Source organism: Peromyscus californicus, unplaced genomic scaffold (genome assembly GCF_007827085.1).
Source record: "Peromyscus californicus insignis strain IS unplaced genomic scaffold, ASM782708v3 Scaffold_5__1_contigs__length_169319896, whole genome shotgun sequence".
Taxonomy (NCBI): domain Eukaryota; kingdom Metazoa; phylum Chordata; class Mammalia; order Rodentia; family Cricetidae; genus Peromyscus; species Peromyscus californicus.
The window spans coordinates 66,621,548-66,639,849 of NW_026294573.1; the positions used below are offsets into that span (position 1 = coordinate 66,621,548).

An 18,302-nucleotide genomic window follows, 5' to 3' on the forward strand; every position below is an offset into this window, starting at 1 on the left:
AAAGGCCCCAGAAAGGAACACAAGTACCTTGATTTTAGCGTTTGAAATGTTTATTTTTGGTATAGCTTCCACTAGACACCCAGAATTATAATAAATGTGTGGCTTAATTTGATTATTTTGTAATTTTTATAGCAGCACAGGAAACAAACAAATGCACATAAAAAAAGAATCTAGAACCCTCAAATTTCATGAGAGGAATGAATGGCGCTGATTTGCACCCCTGTAGCATGGCTCCGGTAACAGCCGATGGACTGACAGACAGGTGGATTCTCCTGTCCACCTCAAATCAGACTGCTGTGATATTACATGTCACACTGGCGTTCAAAAATGCACAGGGGGAGCAGGAAAGGTAAACAACTTTTTATTACTGAAATAAAACTAGTTTTGACCTCATGGTCCTTTTAGGAGGACCTTGGAAAGTGTTGGGTGTCCCCAGAGTATACTTTGGGGATCCCTGGGGAAGGGTGAAATAATGTTTTCTATCCCCTCTTAAAGAATGGACTCTTTCCCCATATTCCTAGAGCAAATTTATTTGGCACAATGGTGATCAGATCAATATAGGACAGTAATTCTGACATTCCTCGATCCTCCCTTACCCTGAATAAGCTTTTACTGTAGTTGACCAAAAGTAGTAATCATATAGCCTGAAAAACTCAACTTGTACGATTACAGGCATCCAAGGAGAAACAGTAAAGGTAGAAATGGTGAGGAGTATTTTGGACAGTGGGTAAAGAACTTTGACTCTTCAGAAGTGAAGCTGGAGATGGGGTAAGAAGGGACCCTGGACAGGATGAGACTTCCAGCAAAGAGAAGAGCCACCAAGGTCCAAGCCAGAGAGCAGGTTGGCAAGTTAGAGGAAGAGAGAGGAAGGCCTCAAGACTTGAGTAGAGTCCAGCAGCAGAATGAACAAATGGCCGTCAAGCAGTTGAGTCAGGTAGATTAGAGTGCTGCAGGATGCAGGGGACCCAAGGTCTTGTACCAATGGCCACACAAACTCACTTCTTTGGCTGCTCTTCAGTCCAAGCAATCCCCCGTCTTTGTAATGACTGCCCAGAAAGGGGGGGGGGGGCATCAACAGACACATCTCACCTCAGACAGTCGACCTTAAGCTAACATCAAGAACAGACAATTCTGAAACCAATCAGAAGGATGTAAATTGCACACGGCTTGATGTAGAAAGAGCCCACACATTGGCCAAGTGTAGGTGTGCAGCCAGAGACACACAGTGTGAATACAATTGTTTGGCAACTGCTTAAGTCCCACTTCTCCAAAGCAGTAAGTGTGTGAATGAATGGGTTTGTGTGGGTAATGACTCTGAAATTAGCAGCTAGTTTTTCTCATCTTTTCACGATGCGGGAAAACACACCAAAACTTGGCTTGTTTCTGGAAATTTCTTGGGATGCTCCTTAGTTGCTCAGAATGAACATTTGGTCATCATTATCCCTTTCGTAATCAGTTTCTGCAGACTACAGAATGATGTTACAGTTATGTTTAGGGAATCAGCTCCACACCTTAATCAAGTCATTTAGAGATGAGCCTCCTTTGATAACATGTATTTAAACAAATGTGGATAAGGGTTTGATACCTAACCTGTAATTTATACCAGTGAGAAAAGTAACTGTCGCTCATTGGAAAATTAGAGATGTACCGTGTGCCCAAAACACTACAGTATTTCTTATAACATGAGAAATGTTTACCATACAAATTATTCCATACCAAAATGACATAGAATCCACAAATTCTGAACTCTACTTTGCACGGACCTAGAAGGAGTCAGGAATTGGACCCAACCAGTACATGGAACTGTAGGTGCTGGTGGCCCTGCTGTTAAAAAAAAAAAAATCTGGATTCACCACGTGAACACGTGAATAAGCTAATTTACATTCTCAGGCCAGCTGTTGCTACTTGGGATCTAGTCAGGCATGGATCCTGAAAAAAAAATTAAGCTTAACTATTGTGAAAATGTACATTAAACTTATGACTGTACAGGAAAAAGAAAACCTCTTTAATTCCAAGGCTACATATTTTCGAAGGAAATTTAATTCTGACCTCTGAATGAAATTACGCAGTCTCTCCCTCTGCTTGAGGAAGAGAGAAAGGACCGAGGGATGGTTCTCTCTTTTCAGGAAGAAACAGTAATCAAGCCTGTTGTTCAGTCAACCAAATCTTCGCGGATTCTCTGATTTCTTAGAGCCCAGAGAGTGTGCTAGAAACCTGTGCCTTCCTCCCGCGGCAGATAAGCAAAAAGTTTGCTCTAGCGATGATAAATCTGCACGAGGCGGAGAGGGTTTTGGCACTCAGTGTACATTAGAAAGACGAGGATGATTAAGGCCTCCCCCCTCTCCGATCTTGCAGCCCGACTGGGTTTTTGCTTCCATTTAAGTGATCTCCTTCAGCTGCTGGCCGGTGCGCACCGAGCCTGCCGCCCCGTCTCCAAGCAGGGCAACTTGGGGCGGCCGAGTGTCACCCACACGTGTGCCCGGTGCCCGCCGCGGGCGCCCGCTCGCTCGAGTGCCAGTCTCCTTCCTCTCCCCCGCCCCGCTGCAGCTCCAGGCCCAGACCTAGGGAAAGGGGAAGGAAGCCCTAGCCGCAAGCCGCCGTCTGGGCCGCCACCAAACACGCCGCTCCCAGAAACTTTTCGCCCCCAGCTGTGCGCAACTTTCTGCCGGGTGTCCCGGCGCGTCGCCGTCCCGAGTCTCGGTCCCCGGGCTTACCCCCCCCCCCCCCCCCCGTCTTCAGCCCCGGCGCCGCGCGGGGCTGACGGAGCTGGACCGAGCGGACCGAGAGCCCGAAAAGCCCGGAGCCGAGGTGCTGCGGCGCAGTCGGAAGAAAGTTCGCGCCCTCCGCTCGGCGGCTCGCAGCCTTCCCTCTCCCCTCCCCGCTACTCCCCGCAGGTTTTTTTTTCCCCCCTTGTTGACAGCTGGGCGCTGGCGGCCACCTCCACTTCCACGCCCGCACCCCCCGGGGGGCGCCAAAGTTGTTTTTCCACCCACGGAAGGGGGGGGGTGGGTGGGTAACGAGGTGGGGGTGGGGGAGGACTAGCCCTCTTCCACGAAGCCCCTAGAAAGCTTGAGGACAACAACAAAAACAGGCGACAAACACGGCAGTCTGGACAGTTGTAGGGAGAGCAGAAACTTGTGCTGGCGCGGTCGTCGCCGGTCCCCCCCACCCCACCCCACCCCGCCCCGCGCCGTCGCGCGCACCCCCCACCCCGCCTCGCCAGCAGCCCCCCTCCCGGACAGTCCGTTCCCTTTTTTGCTTGTCTCCTTCGGCCCGGGGAGGAGCGGGGCAAGTCGGAGCGCCGGCTCGGGGGAGCGAGCGCGACCCTGGGCGCGGGTGTAAATCAGTCACCTGAGCGCCGAGGGGCCAGCGGCGAGGGCGCGCGCGGGCGGGCGGGCGGGCGGGGAGTGGCGCGGCCGGGCGGGCGGCGAGCGCGGCCCGGAGCGGCCGGGCGGGGGAGGGAGCAGGCCGAGCGGCGAGCTGAGGCGGCCGAGGGGCTGGTCCAGGCGCGGCCGCTAAGAGGAGACCGAGAGGCGGGGGCTGCACTTGACAACCAGCATGCCGAGATGGTAAGAAGTTTCCACCTCCTCTCCGCTTGCGTCTGCACTTGGTAGGGACTGACCCCGGGCGGGACGCCCCGGGGCCGCGGCGGGCCGCGTTCTCCTCCTCTAGCGCCGCGGCGCGAGGAGGCGGGCAGCCGCCGGCGCTCCCCAAATCCACCCCTCCTTCACCCCAACTTGGCCCCAAGTTAGCGAGGCGGCTGCGAGCGGGAGGGCGGGCGGTCTTAGGTGAGCGGCCGGCGGTCCCCCGGCTCTGGGGACCCGGAGCCCTCGGGGAGGGCGCGGGACGCGGGGACGCGGGGATGCACCGAGCGAGCGGGACCCGCGACAACTTTCCCAACTTGGCCGGCGGGTGCAGAGCCCGAGCGGCGGCCCGGCGTGGGTGCCGGCCGGGGCGCGGCCCGCGTGGGGACCGCCGCGATGCCCGCGCCGCTGCGGAGGACGCGGACGCCGCCGCCAGTCAAATCCCGCTAGACAGACACGTGTGTGCTTTCCCGAAGTGCGGTTCTGAAGCAGCCGGCCCGCTGCACGCACACACCGGCTGGACCGTGGGATTTGAGACGTGGAACGGGGGCAGGATTTTTTTTTTAAATGTGTGTGTGTGTGGCGGGGGGGTCGTCAAGACCAAACTAGACGAAACCTCCCGTGGGGTGAGGCAGAGATTTCAAAAAACTTGTAGGTGCAAATGGTGGAGGAGAAGGGATGGCGCAGCGCAGTGGGACTCCAGCACAGCCCCTCGAAGGAAGGGACGGCTTCTCTGCAGCGAGGAAGCGGGCAATTAGTTCACCCGGTGATGAGCTGCGATGTCCGTGATGATGTCCGCTTTCGGGGGAAGACATTTGTTAGAAATGGGGCTTGACCACTCCTTTCCTTGAGTTCCCCACCACCCAGTGTCGCTGTTGTTACCCCCACTTGGGGGCTCTGATATGCTGTGGGCCCTATGTAGATGGGATGTATAAGAAACGGGGTGATAGCAGGTTGACATTTTTTTTTCCCCTTCCCTTCCCCCTGATGTGACATCTCTTGTTTCAGAGATCAAAGTCACAACTGGAATGTAGGAGAAGGTACTGTCAAATGCAGACATACACACATACAAAATGCACCCAGGACTGCGGTTACAGTATTGCTGACAGAAATTAAAGAGGTTTTGAAAGCAGCGTGCGATTTATGATGCTTCCCATTTACCCTAGAGTCAAGCTGTTGTAAAACTGATGTACAAAAGACATCATAAAATAATCCTGTGTACCCAGGATTAAAGTGGCAGAAAGTGGCCTGTTTTATTATTTTTTATGTACTTCGTGGACAGTTGGAGTTGTTGGAGCCTGTGTTTAAGTGAGGCATCAGAACAAAATGAGAAATATATCTATTTAGAGGTGGAGACTTTCTTGCAACGGCATTTTACACAAGAACATTATAAAAGCCAGTTGTACATCTTTTTCTTCCTCTGGCCAGGGTTACTGTTTGTCTACAGATCCATTCCCCTTTCATAGTCACTTTGAGCAGTGGCTGAGTCCATTTGTCTTCCAGTGTTTTGTATTCTGCACTTTTAGATGTTTTGTGTACAGACATGGTGCCAGAAATAAATTCCACTTAGAGCATGCGAGTGTTTCTGCTCTGGAGATGTCCTCTAATACTGAGCCTTGTAGGCGTTTGGTAGAACTTCCTTTTACCCTTTGGAATCGGGCACGTGAGAATCCCTTGTGAACCCTTAAAGGCTCTGTGTCTTATATCATGTGTAGTCGTTTCATTTAAGCTTGTTCAGTCTTAATGAAGTTCTGTGTTGTAGGTACTCCTTCTGTTCCCAGAGAGCAGTGTATTTAAAGTCCAGATTGCTGATCACTTTACCAAAGCACGGGAATACCTTCACCTGAGAGAAGGGCTAGTAAACCTGGGTCTGAACTTCGTATAGAGGATCTTTCCAGGCATGTCTGAAATGAGCCCCCTTCCCCTAATCCAATGAGAATATTGTTGGGTTGTGTTTGCATGTAAAACTTGGGGTAAAAATGAACCTCATGGGATTTTTAAAATAAATATTGAGAGAATATTAATAGCAGCAGTGCATTGCTAACACCTGATTTTTTTTTTTCTTCTTCTACCTGAGATGTAAGTTATCTGTCAGGCAGGGATATGTGATTACCAAAAGGAGCAGACAAAAGCAGAGCTGACTGTTGCTGTATTAAAATGTAAGTGTTACAGTTTGAATTTTCAAGTGAGAGTTTTTGAGTTCAGTGCTTTACATAACATTTTGTCCTAATCTTGCTTGCTGTCAGGGATGTTTCATGGTTGTGCAATTGCTGCAGTCAAGAATGCCAATTTGCATTCCAGGAGTGTCATTTGATTACTTTTATCTGCGAAGCTCCAAGACCGGCCCAGACCTCTCGTTTCATCTTGCCATGTCACGAGTCAATGCTGTGTCGTCTTTTCAAAAATCTGCCTGATTTAGACAAGAAAGAAAAGTACTTTCATGTTGCAGCCGCAGTCCCCTGCTAACTTGTCAGCAGCAGGATATGATTCACTTGGGCCCAGAAGAATGGAACAGAGAGGCGGGTTAGGCGGTTCAATAAAGCCCATGGACAGGTAGTGTGTGACATCCCCAGAGAGCCGCAGTTAATGAAGAACAGGTCTGCTTAGTTCTCCACAAGCTGACCTGGTGCTGTCCCCACAGTTTTCTCATTTGATCTTCCCTAGCAAATTGATCTTTTCTTGTATTTTTTTGCCTTCCAAGTTAGTCCTTGAGGGACTGGAATTAGCAGAGCAACTTAAGTTGGATAATACAGCTGTTCAGAGAAGAAGAAATTGGACACTGGCACAGAAAGGGGGTGGGGGTGAGAGAGGAGAGGGAGCTGCTCTTTTTGTTGTTCCTGGGAATATTTCCTGTGTTAAGGGAGTCCAAGTAGGTGATGACTTGAAGCTAGTGGTTTCCCTTCCTTTAAATTTAGAGTTAAGCTTCGGTGCCATTTTAAATATTCTGCAAATGTTTGGAAGATGGCTGGAGCAAGCATGAAGGGTTTGATTTAGCAATGTTCATATTCACTTGTTTGGAGTGATCTGCCAGAGGAATAGTGGCTTTTATGGCTATTGTAAGATGAACCAAACATCAATGGCATATTCCAACTATATTATTTATAGTCTTCTAAATAACTACAACCTCCAAATATTCAATACTGAATTGCTGAAAAGATTAAACAATAAAAAAGTCATTACCAGCATTGTATATAAATATTATGGTGCATGAAGATTTTTCTATGAATTACCATCAGTATCTTTGTTTTATATAAATTCCACAGATGCACTGTTAATAAAGTAGGTTATTCTGTCCTCCAAGATTTTTTAAAATTTAAAGGTAGACTTTTAAAATTGAGGCCCAGATTACAAGTTGAATTTCTTTGAAGTGTTCACATGCTGTTTTTTGAGATTAAAATTCATTTTATGCAAGGTGAGTAAATGTAAATTCAGAAGGCAGGCGTAGATAGTTCAGCCAGGTTAGTTTCACTATAGAGTGTTGTACATAAAGCTTAAGTTGGGAGCAATTAATAGTCTTAATGAATATATAAAGGAGTGGTGCTTTCTGAATTCCTCTGCAGATGGTCTCATTTAACATCTGCATCCTGACAAGAAACAGAGTTGAAAACAGCAGTTCTCCTGCAACATCTCTTGTTGGTCAGGAGTTACATAGTATAGTTGGTTAGCTCTCTAAAGAGCTAGAGGGAGCTTCATGATTTTATTAGATATACTTAAGGTTTTAAAAACAGTACTCTGGCAGTTAGAATGTTTCACAACACAGGCATAGAGTTTTGGATTGGAGGTGAGATACACACACACACACACACACACACACACACACACATACACACTGGTCATAGCAGCAGATTCTCCTTTGCGAATAGTTAAGGAATCAGCTGAGCTTTCTAGGACTTTACCTTTGAGGTGATTTGAATTAGGAAAAATTCAACCAAACATTTTAAGCGTTTTAGTTTGCCTAACTGCTGTGTCACTGTGTGGACTGAAGGAGTTAGTCTCATGTTGCCAGGCCCACTTTCAAACTTCTGTTAAAAGCAACTTCCTACCCTGTCACTGAGGCGCTTACTACCTTATTTTAGTTCACAGAAGAAAGGTACTTACCTCCATAGGTGATGTTTTGAAGTAGTTTTGCATACAGCTACATATTTTGGAGAGAAATTTTCCTTCAAAAGAAGGGCTTCATGTTGTAAACATCGAAGCAGATCATTGGTAAATTTGATATATTATTAACCAGTAAATAAGCTACATTTAAATGGCAGGACTTGAATGTTTTCATATTTACTATTTGGCATTTAATTTCACATTTATCAGTCCTAGTAAAATTTGCGATATGCTTATATTAAATAATCAGTGATCGTGATTGCTTTTCATTATTTATATACTAGTATTTTAGGGGTATTACTTTGGACATTTATTTACCATGTAAGTAAATCTGAATCTTATATCCAGGAAGATAGACTGCTCAGATTAGTCTCCTTGCACAGAAGCTCTCATTATGTTGCTAGCCAATAAAAGTCTTTATTTGTTGCTTATTAGAACCCTCAGTCCACTCAAAAGTTCAGCTATAATTTAATTTGGCTGTTCAAAGGGCCTCCCTTGTCTTAAAACACGTTCTCGGTTTCCTTTACCATTTGTTGTGAGCCTATATTCTATCTCATGAATATGCATAAGAGCAGTAGTACAGACATGTCATTTTAAAAGTTTTTGCCATAACAGAAGTGTACCATTTTCTTTTAAAAATCTGCGTATATAACAATGTAAATTTTGTCCTTTTTATTGCTTCGACATTCTGGACCGTTTTTGCTTCCTTTCATAGGGACTGAGTTTTGCTCTACTCATCTCGGATTTGTTACTCAAGGAAGACAACATTGAAGGTGTAGTGAGTCAGGTGACAGCTAAGTTTTGCAGTTGAGAATTCTAGTTAAAGCCCTGTCACAGTTGTAGCCCCTTGAAATTACGAGGGGTTTGTTTTGTACTTTACAAATTGCCAGCATGATAAATTCATCTTCTTTATAGCAACTGCTAGGCAGTTTTACAGAGTCCAAGGTGCTTGGGAGTTTCAGTTGAATTGTAACCGATTCAGACTAAGGACCAGAACTCCAGGATCAGGGATCCTTCTACAGGGAAGGCAGGATGTGGAACTGCTAATGAGTCACTGCATGTGTATCTAACCAGTGGAAATCGCATCAAGCCTGCCTGCTGGATGCAGTATTTAAGACTTGTCAAAATGTACAGTATTGTCTTGGAACTGGGGGTTCATGAGTTCACTGTCCCTGCTGGGTTTTTTGTTTGTTTGTTTTTTTGTATTTAATACAACGATGTAACAACCCACACAAAACATTTTTCTCTTATTATGACCTTACATTTGCCCAAGTGCCCCATACTGAAATCCCTTCTTAGTATCCTTTTCTTCCCCCTGCAGTCCAAAGCCAGACGTGTACCCAGACAAAAAGCCTCTGTGTATAGCAAGCTGTTTTAAATATTGTGACTCGACGATGCGCTGTCCTTTCTCTGCTTGAGCCGAGGATCTCTGCTCAGTGTCTGTGGATTACCAAGCCCCTTCTTTATTGTATGTCTTGTCAGCTATTCCTATTCATTTAACCTTTCATTAGTGTCTGCGCAGCTTCACTGTCTGGAAAGGCAAGGAAAACCCGAAAGGCCCCACTGTCACAGTTATTAGATTTCTCGGTTACATCCCAGCAACCACAAAGAAGTCAGAGTGGAGACCATTGTCGTGCATGCTGCTGTCCTGGGGTGCAGCTCTTCTCTGCATGTCAGGGACATGTGCCACATGTTGATCTGCATCCCAGGGATAAATGCGCGACATGGGGGATAGGCTGACAGAGGCAGTAATGAGCTTGGTAGGAGTTGTTTCGCAGACTAACAGTTAGTGAAGGAATTTTGCTTAACTGGCCAAGGAGATAGACAGAGTTGGGAGTTGCCAAGATCTGCCTGTGCGGAGATTGTCAGTCACATTGTTTTCATCTAAACTTCATTTGAGGGGAAAATTGAATACCTTTGACAGGAATGGAAAGTCTCATTTTTTCCTTTAATCTCAGAGGACAAAAGTGTTATTTCTGATAGCTATTATGCTATATTATAACTACTTTTTTATACTGGCTATGGGAATGATTATGTTCGTTATTTCTCTGAATTGTAAATACCGCAAAATAATTAAAAGATGTTTTACAGAGATGTGTATGTTTTTTAAGTCTATAAAAATAATGTAGCCCATGACTCTTCCTGTTCTCTGCTTTGCTATGGATCTCCCTGCCATAGCTGCCCCCCTTTCTTATAGATGTGTTTCCATGGTTGCTGTGACGTGGAGGGGAAAGGGAAGGGGGTGCAGCTCATTTCTAAATAATAACAAAGACAAATATTTGTAGATTTAGAATTGAAAAAGATTCCTTTTGAAATTTCATGATAAATTACTCTTTAAGAACTTTCCAAAGCGGCTGGGATTGTGGCCCAGTTGGTAGAAGGCCTATCGCTCACTCACGAAGACCTCCCCTTGTTCCTTGTCCACGCAAAAGGCCAGGCAGGGTAGCTTGCACTTGTGTTCTCCATGCTCAGAGGAAGTCAGTGACAGGCAGGTAGATCCCTGAGGTTCACTGGCCAGCCAGCCCAGCCTCATTGGTGAGTTCCAGGCCAGTGAGAAGAAAGCAGAGAATGGGAATGAACGCCATTGGTTCTAGTGTCTTGTCTAATCTTCACTTAGTGTCTGGAAAGCAGTTTTTTTTTTTTCTTTTTTTAAGATTTTATTTATTTATTGTGTATACAGTACTCTGTCTGCATGTATGCCTGCAGGCCAGAAGAAGGTGCCAGTTCTTGTTACAGATGGTTGTGAGCCACCATGTGGTTGCTGGGAATTGAACTCAGGTCCTCTGGAAGAGAAGCCAGTGCTCTTAACTGCTGAGCCATCTCTCCAGCCCTGGAAAGCAGTTTTTTAAAGGGAGCACACAGTGTAATGGATTTCGTCATAGCATTTCCACGCATAGACTTTTTTATACAAGGTAGCTGTTTCATTGCCTGCTCATTCCTATTGGCCAAACAACCAGTCTGGTGATCTCCAAGTTTTTTTTTATTTTAATTTTTTCAATTGCTTGTTTTATGTGATAGGAAGATATAAATCACAGTGGTTTACTTTAGTATTTTAAATACTTTATTGAGAGATAATTCACATATTGTATAATCATTTAAAATGTGCCTTAATAATACCCCCATTATATGGATACACTGTTTCATTTTCCTTCATCAATTAATGGACATTTTTGACTATTATGAGGAATGCTTCTGCGAACATTTGTCAAAAGCTTTTTTTTTTTTCCCTCTATCTTTGTCAGACATGTTTTTATTTCTCTTGGATGTATACCTATGAGAAGAATTGCTGGGTCATGTGGCCTCCTTTGCCTGTTTTCCATTTGGGTCATCTTTAAAAAAATTCTTGTGGTCTTAAAACAATATCTATTACATGTGTGTGGTGAGAGTTAGGAGTATGTATGTGTGCCACGGCGCATGTCAGCTCTCTGTTCCACTATGTGGATTCCAGGGATCGAACTGAGGTTGTCAAGCTTGGCAGCAAGCACCTTTGTCTGCTAAACCATTCACTGGCCCTGGGTTGCTTTTTAATAGTTGAGGTGTAAATGCTCTTGATATAGCAAGGTTACAATCCTTTATCTGATTAAAGATTTACTGATACTTTTTCCCACTCAGTGAGCTGTCTTTTTACTTTTTTGATGTTTTTTTGAAGCAAGTTTAAAAAGTTTGGAGCTGGGCGGTGGTGGAGGTGGTGGTGCGTGCTTTTAATCCCAGCACTCAGGAGGCAGAGGCAGGTGGATCTCCGTGAGTTCGAGGCCAGCCTGGTCTACAGAGCGAGATCCAGGACAGGCACCAAAACTACACAGAGAAACCCTGTCTCAAAAAAAAAAATTGTTGAAAGAAGTTTAAAGTTTCTTCCAGACAAGATTTTATTGCATACTAAGTGGTAACAACTCAATACAAGAGCAACAATGACCCTCAGAAAAGTTCCTAGCTCTATCCATCAGTGTAAGATGAGAAGTCTTAAACTTTGATGAAGTCCAACTTACATAATGTTTTCCGTGTTCTCACTTTTGGTATGTTGTCAAAAATAAAACAAAACGAAACCCCAAGCCATTGTTGAACTTAAGGTCACGAGGATTTACACTCTGCTTTTTTCCTGTTGCTTTGGATAACACGTGAATGTAGGTTGCTAGGTCACACCACATGGTAGTCTGGCTTTTGTAGTTTGAGAAATCACCATACATTTTTTTGGTCATACTTGTACCACTTTATGTTCTTGCCAATAGTGTCCAAGTGTTTCAGTTTCTCCATATTGTCACCAATAACGGTGGTTATTTTATGATAGTGAGAGAAATATGACTGTAACAAATGTGACGTGACCTATCCCTGTGTGGTTTTGTTGCCTCTGCTGGTCTTGAAATCCAGGGATGTTGTCACGATCTTTCCCCCACCCCCACTCTATCAGTACTGAGGATTGAATCTAGGGCCTCCCCCATGTTAGATAAGCACTCTACCGTCGAGCTATATGCCACACTCTTTTTGTGTTTTGAGACAGATCTTACTGAGTTTCCCAGACTGACCTTGAACTCGTGGATTTACCATCCTTCTGCCTCAGTCTCTCTAGTAGCTGTTATTACAGACTTAAGCCGTCAGCCCTGACTTCTGGCTACCATTTAGCTTCTGCTCTCTTGTGGTGATAGGTACACATGACCCCTTTTTGGCTTCTGTCCATTTTGTCCATTTCTCTGGTTTTGAGTTTTCTGTATATGTTGGATATTACTGTCATATCGACTTTCTGATTGTGGGTTATCTTTCCTTCTGCTTGTTGCTGCTCCTGCCTTGGCTGTGTAGGAGCTTTTAAGTTGGATGTAGCTCCATGTGCCTGCCCTTGCTTTTGCTGCCTTGAGCGGTTTACATTGAAAGCTCAGATTTATCTGATCCCTAAAAGAGTAAAGGCTACGTTCAGAAAGTACATTCTATTGTTTGGGTAAAAAAACTCTTGGTGGTACTCCAGGGGACAAGAAATGTGTCATTCGGTAGCCAGAAGATGACAGGTACTGGTTCCTTGTGAGACAGCCAGGGTTTGCTTTGATGGTTCTTAATTACCATTGAGTTTAAAAGCATTCTAGGTGTTCTGTATGATAACAGACACACTTCATGCCCTGGAGGCTGGAATTAAGTACCTAGAAATAATTGTTTTTGGTTTTATAAATACCTCAAAAGGAAAGGAGGGAAGAAAACATTATTGAGAGAATTTGTCTTCTAGACAGCACACCGTGAACAACAACAACAAAAAAATCACCAACAGATATAAACCGAAAATTGTTTTATGATACACAAACCTAAAAGAACTGGCTCAGTTAAGTTTTAAGTAAATACTATGTTTAAATCTGGCATGACGTGTTTGCAAATAGCTTGCTCTCCAACGTACCTGGTGTATTTTTAAAACTTCCCATTACCGAGTTAGAGAAGCCTGAGAGCACATGAGAGATCACTTAATTTAGGAGCAGCGAAGTTGGATCATTGCTGAGTAAAAGGGAATGTTTAAAAGAAAAGATCCAATTTTCTTTTCATTCATGTTAATAAGATCTATATTCATTTCTGCTTAAATAATTGCTTTTTCAGTATTCTGATGGGCCATTCTTATTTAATTGCTTTGTCTGTTTTTGGCTTTGTGCCAGTTATTTTAGACAAAACTTCATTATTATTTGGCATCAACTATTAATTAGGTGGCCAAGTGGTCACATTTATATTTGGAGAGAATGTGGGTTTTTTTCCCTCATAAGTGTTTACATATAAAAACAGTAATTAGCCAATTTAAAGTGATACTTTATGACATAATTTGAGAATTAACTTTCTTCCCTGTGGATATTCTGTTGAGGATTTAAAATAATTTATAAAATTGGTATGACATAAAATTTCATATTTATTAGATACATGATTTTTGATTGTATATTTTTTCTTTTTTTCCCGTTTACTGGGGATTGAACTAAGGCCTCTCATGTGAGAGACAAGCACTCTTCCGCTGACCCACATCCAATTTTATAATTTGTTCACATTAAACATTGTTACTTTTCTGTTCTTAGTATGTCTTGGCATGTTCTTATATTTATGTACTATGTACATGGATTAAGAAAATCATGTGTAATTATTGATTGATATCATATATATGATTTGGGGGACATAAAGAATGTCATTAGCTAAAATGGCAAAATTAGGCAGAGAAAGGCTACTCAGTTCTCTGTCCCAAGGCTTCTGCTCTCTTCATAATGCTGTTCTGTAATGAGCAGATCAGAGAGGTTCACTCTATCAACCTGACAAGTTTGCGTACAGAAACACAGTATGACAGTTGAGAATTGTCTCTCATTCAAAATGGTGAGTGGAATAAAACATCACAGTTCTTTGGATTATTATTGATAGATGAAACAGTTTTGCTCCAGAACATATTAACCCCGAATACAATTTACAGCATAGATTTTTTTTTTAATCTCAGAAGTTCTACCAAGTCTCAAGCCAAATTTAAATGTCATTAGTTTATTTACAATAGTATGTAGTACGAGAGTTAAATCCATTTCTCAGAGATGGCGCCTCTTAAACTTTCTTCCTATCTTTAAAGGGATGAATTACAGGTCCTTACTTTTTAGGTAGTTGGTGCCTTACTCTAGAGAAAGGTACAGCGGATCCATACCCAGAGTACACAGTCATTGTAGCCAGTAACTGCCGCTTGTTTTCTGGGGTTCTCCTAGTGGCTTTGATGGACCGTAGGGGCAATGAATCTCCTGGTGTCACTGGAGGCACTGTGAGGGGGGCAGAGAAGAACCCAGAACAAATGGTTGCGTCACTCAGGTCTCCTTTTCTCATGGTCTTGCTAGCCAGTGTGCTGAGACTGAAACAGGATGAGAACTACCCAGATTTTTCATATTAAATGTCCTTTATTAGAGAATTATCACATAGACTTAGAGCTGTGCTTTGGTCATCGTAGTGGTACTTGTGATCACAAAGAGCAACCAGTCACTGACACAGTGGCGGACCGTTTGTCCGTCTGTGTAAGCGTGTATGAATGTGTGACAGCAGTGTCCATGAGAAGCTGGGAGCAGAGATGTGGCTGTAGTCTCAGCTACCTGACGACAGAGGTGGGGAAATGACGTGAGCCTGGGAGTTGGGTTAGAGAAAGAGAGAGCGAGAGCAATTGGAGAGACAGATGGATCGAGATATATTTATTGATGACATAGATCAATAATGAGTGTGGGCCACCAAAATGTTTTAGAAATATGAAATGGTGGTTCTGAGGTACTGATATGACAGAGGTATAAATCATTCTTTTTTCATGCTTGGTGTCAAACCCAGAGTGGTGGGCATGGGAGACAAGAGTTCCATTACTCAGATGTGTGCCTAGACCAACATTGTAAGTCTTAAGAGCCAGCTGGTGGATGTCTGCTTACTGTATGTAGAATAACTAACTCACTGGACATTTTACATGAGCCTCTAGGCCAGTGTTTCTCAACCTGTGGGCAGTGACCCCTTTGGGGGGTCTGATGGCGCTTTCACAGGGGTTACATTTCAGATGTCCTGTATATCAGATATTTACTGTGATTCATAGGAAAATTACAGTTACAAAGTAGCAACGAAAATAATTTTGTGGGTGGGGGTCACCACAGCCTGAGGAGACCCTATTAAAGGGTTGCAGTGTTAGGAGGTTGAGAACCACTTGCCTTAGGCAGTTGTGAGCTGGCTGATTAGAATAAGAATAGCTCTTCAGCTGTTCAGTTTTTATGTTCAAGTTCTGTATCCTGCCCAGGTGTGTGTGCTCTAGTTGCTTTGTTTTGCAAAGTTTAGCTCAAAATTTATAGAGTTTTTTTTTTAGTCTTGTTTTGTTTTGAGACAGCTACAAAGTTGTTATGTAGCTGAGGCTGGCTTGGATCCTCGAATCCTTTTGTTTTTACCTCCTGAGTGCTGGTATTACAAGGTGTCCACTACTACTCCCCCCCCCTTTCCATTTCAGTCATTTTAGAATTTAAAATTGAACCAGTTTTTGTGATATATATGACACTTTAGTGCTGCAGGTTTTATGCATAAAAGTCGAAGCTATAACCCTAACATTGAACAACATAAAATACATTACAGGATAAATACCTTTAAAGAATAACCATAGTGTGAAGTTGGTCTTTAATGCTACAGCTAGAAACATGGTTTCTTCAGTCTTCTTTTCAAAACAACCTTTCCTTTAGTGGCTCATGTTTTTTTCCACTGACTGAGAGGTGAGAGTAACAGGCACACACACACACACACACACACACACACACACACACACACACACACCTGTGCATGTGAGGTATGGGAGTAAAAGGCACACATACTTGTAGATGTGAGGGGTGGGAGTAAACACACACACATACACACACGCACACACCTGTGTACGTGTGCCATGGGGATGTGTATAACTGTGTATCCTATGATTAAAGTAGGTGTCAAATTATAATGCAAATGTTGCTTATTACTTTGTTAGTTTGAAATTTGATCAGAGGCCATGAAGGATGGGCATGGGAGTTGTGAGTTCTTCCTCTCCGATAGGGAGAACTTTGTGTTGATTGTAGGGCACGCTCTGGCTCCTCTCCTAGGCCTAGTGCCTAGGTAAAGAATTTCAACAGCCTTTACCCCTCTTGCATCTTCTTCTGCTTCCCATTCTCTCGATGATTAACAGATCCTTTATCTTTAGCTATATTAATATTCTCAAGTAGATCTTAGTCAGTTGTCCCAGGATGTACTTGGGGTTTTTTTGGGGGATGGGGCTGTCTGATTTTTCAAGACAGTTTCTCTGTGTAACAACAGCTCTGGCTTGGCTGTCAGGGAACTTGGAACTCAGAGACCAACATGTCTCTGCCTCCTGAGTACTGAGATTGACGGTGTGCACCATCACTGCCCAGTTGGGATCGACTTGTTAAAGTGACTGCATCTGTTAAGGTTTTAGGGGTTTGATACAGATAGCAATCCTCATTCCACTCATTTAAATTGCTTGGAGAATAGTTCATGCTGCTTCTCTCTGCAACCTGGTGTCTGTATGTGGTAGGTGAACATGGAGACAGGCCGTAGGCCAAGACTGCAGTCTGGGGGAAGAAGGAGATACATCATGTTAAAAAAAAAAAAAAAAAAAGGCTTGGGTATAGTTAGAACACTGAAGAAAGCCACTCTATCCCAAACCTCATAGGGAAATGTCGTGCTCTGACAGTGACCTTCTAGTTCGGTGGAGTCAACTGCTTTTGGTGTTGGTGTGAGGTGTGTCCTGCTTTTGTTTTCTGGTTCTCTTCCCCCTTAAAAGGTTTGAGTCAGCATTAGATGCTGAAGTATTAGATACTAACACTAACACTACGCTAAGAGTGTTGCATACTGTGTGATGTCTGACTTCCAGAGTATTGTTTTATGATTAACAAAAGATGAAAAAGGGAAAGCGGTGCTCTGTCATTGGGTATCAGCACTTCTTCACTAGCGCTACTTAGTTTTAACCTTCAGCCCCTCGTTCCTTTATGAACCCTCTGTGGAGACAGACATGTTAGGAGAAGAGAAGGGGAGAGATAAGACTCAGAACATCCACTTGATAGCAGCCTGCAAGGCGGAAGTTGGTGGAGCCGTCCGTTTTCATGGTTCCCCTAGGAACATCTCAGTTTTAGTCTTAGTTTTAGGCCGTGTGGATGTTTCAGAGCAATCATAGTAAAAGTGAGACTTTTTTGTTTGCTTAAAAAGGTTTCTTACACTTGAAATTTTACATTTGAGCCGGGTGGTGGGGGTTGCATGGCTTTAATCCCAGTAATTGGGAGGCAGAGGTAAGTGGATCTCTGTGAGCTTGTGAACAGCCAGGTCTACATAGAGAGTTCTAGGACAGCCAGGGCTACACAGAGAAACCCTGTCCCAAACAAACAAACAAACAAAAATAATAACAATTTCCACTTGAAAAAGGGTGCAAGTAGAAGATTAAGTGGGGTGGGTAGAGGAGAGAATGAAGAGATTGCTTAGGTGATGTGGAACACTGATGAAATGTAATTAGAAAGATACACTGAAGAACTGAGATGTAGCCTGCTGGGAGCACCCAGTGCCTAGCATGCAGTAGGCCTTGGAATTAGTCAATCATTAAAAAACAAAACAAAAACCAGGGAAACTAAGAGCAGTTGAAATAATGCCACTTCATAATTTGATGGCCTTCTCCAGCACTTCTTTCTCAGGACCCCACCTCCAGTCTTCCCCTTCCGTGTCTCTTCCTGATTGTGTTCTGGGCAAGTCCTCTCAGGTGGCCCTGCTCTCTGGGTGACACTCACGTTCTTCATTGACGGCTTCTCCTGCCGCCATCCTGCCGAGACACAGCATCTGCTGTGCAGGAGTCTTGAGTTTGTTGAGTGCTGCATTTAAAAATGTATCACCATATCCCTATGGGATTTCCACGTCTTCAGTTAGAGTATTCATGTGTGGGACCCTTGATATTGTGCTAACATATGAGAAGATAGCTGAGTTATTTTAGTGACTGCAAATGTTAGCTGGTTGGTCTGTTTTGGTGTGATCTGGGCTTTGGATTAATCTTTTAATTGTCTTCCCCATAATTTTGAGTAGCTTAGACTTTTAAATATTGTTGATTTCTTTGTGTGTCCATGATTTAAATTTCTAGAAACAACTTTATTGAGATATAATACACGT

General features: G+C 43.8%; 1 protein-coding gene across 5 annotated transcripts in view; it reads left to right on the plus strand.

Annotated features, from left to right (window-relative positions):
- Positions 1-3,475: 3,475 nt before the first annotated feature.
- Positions 3,476-18,302, plus strand: part of Bnc2 (basonuclin 2) — a 407,225-nt gene continuing 392,398 nt past the window's right edge. For all 5 annotated transcript variants that reach the window (XM_052717937.1, XM_052717938.1, XM_052717942.1 and 2 more), the window contains exon 1: positions 3,476-3,569. In XM_052717937.1, the coding sequence (XP_052573897.1) occupies positions 3,567-3,569 (3 nt within the window). In that variant the 5' untranslated portion in view covers positions 3,476-3,566. The remainder of the gene's footprint in view (positions 3,570-18,302) is intronic.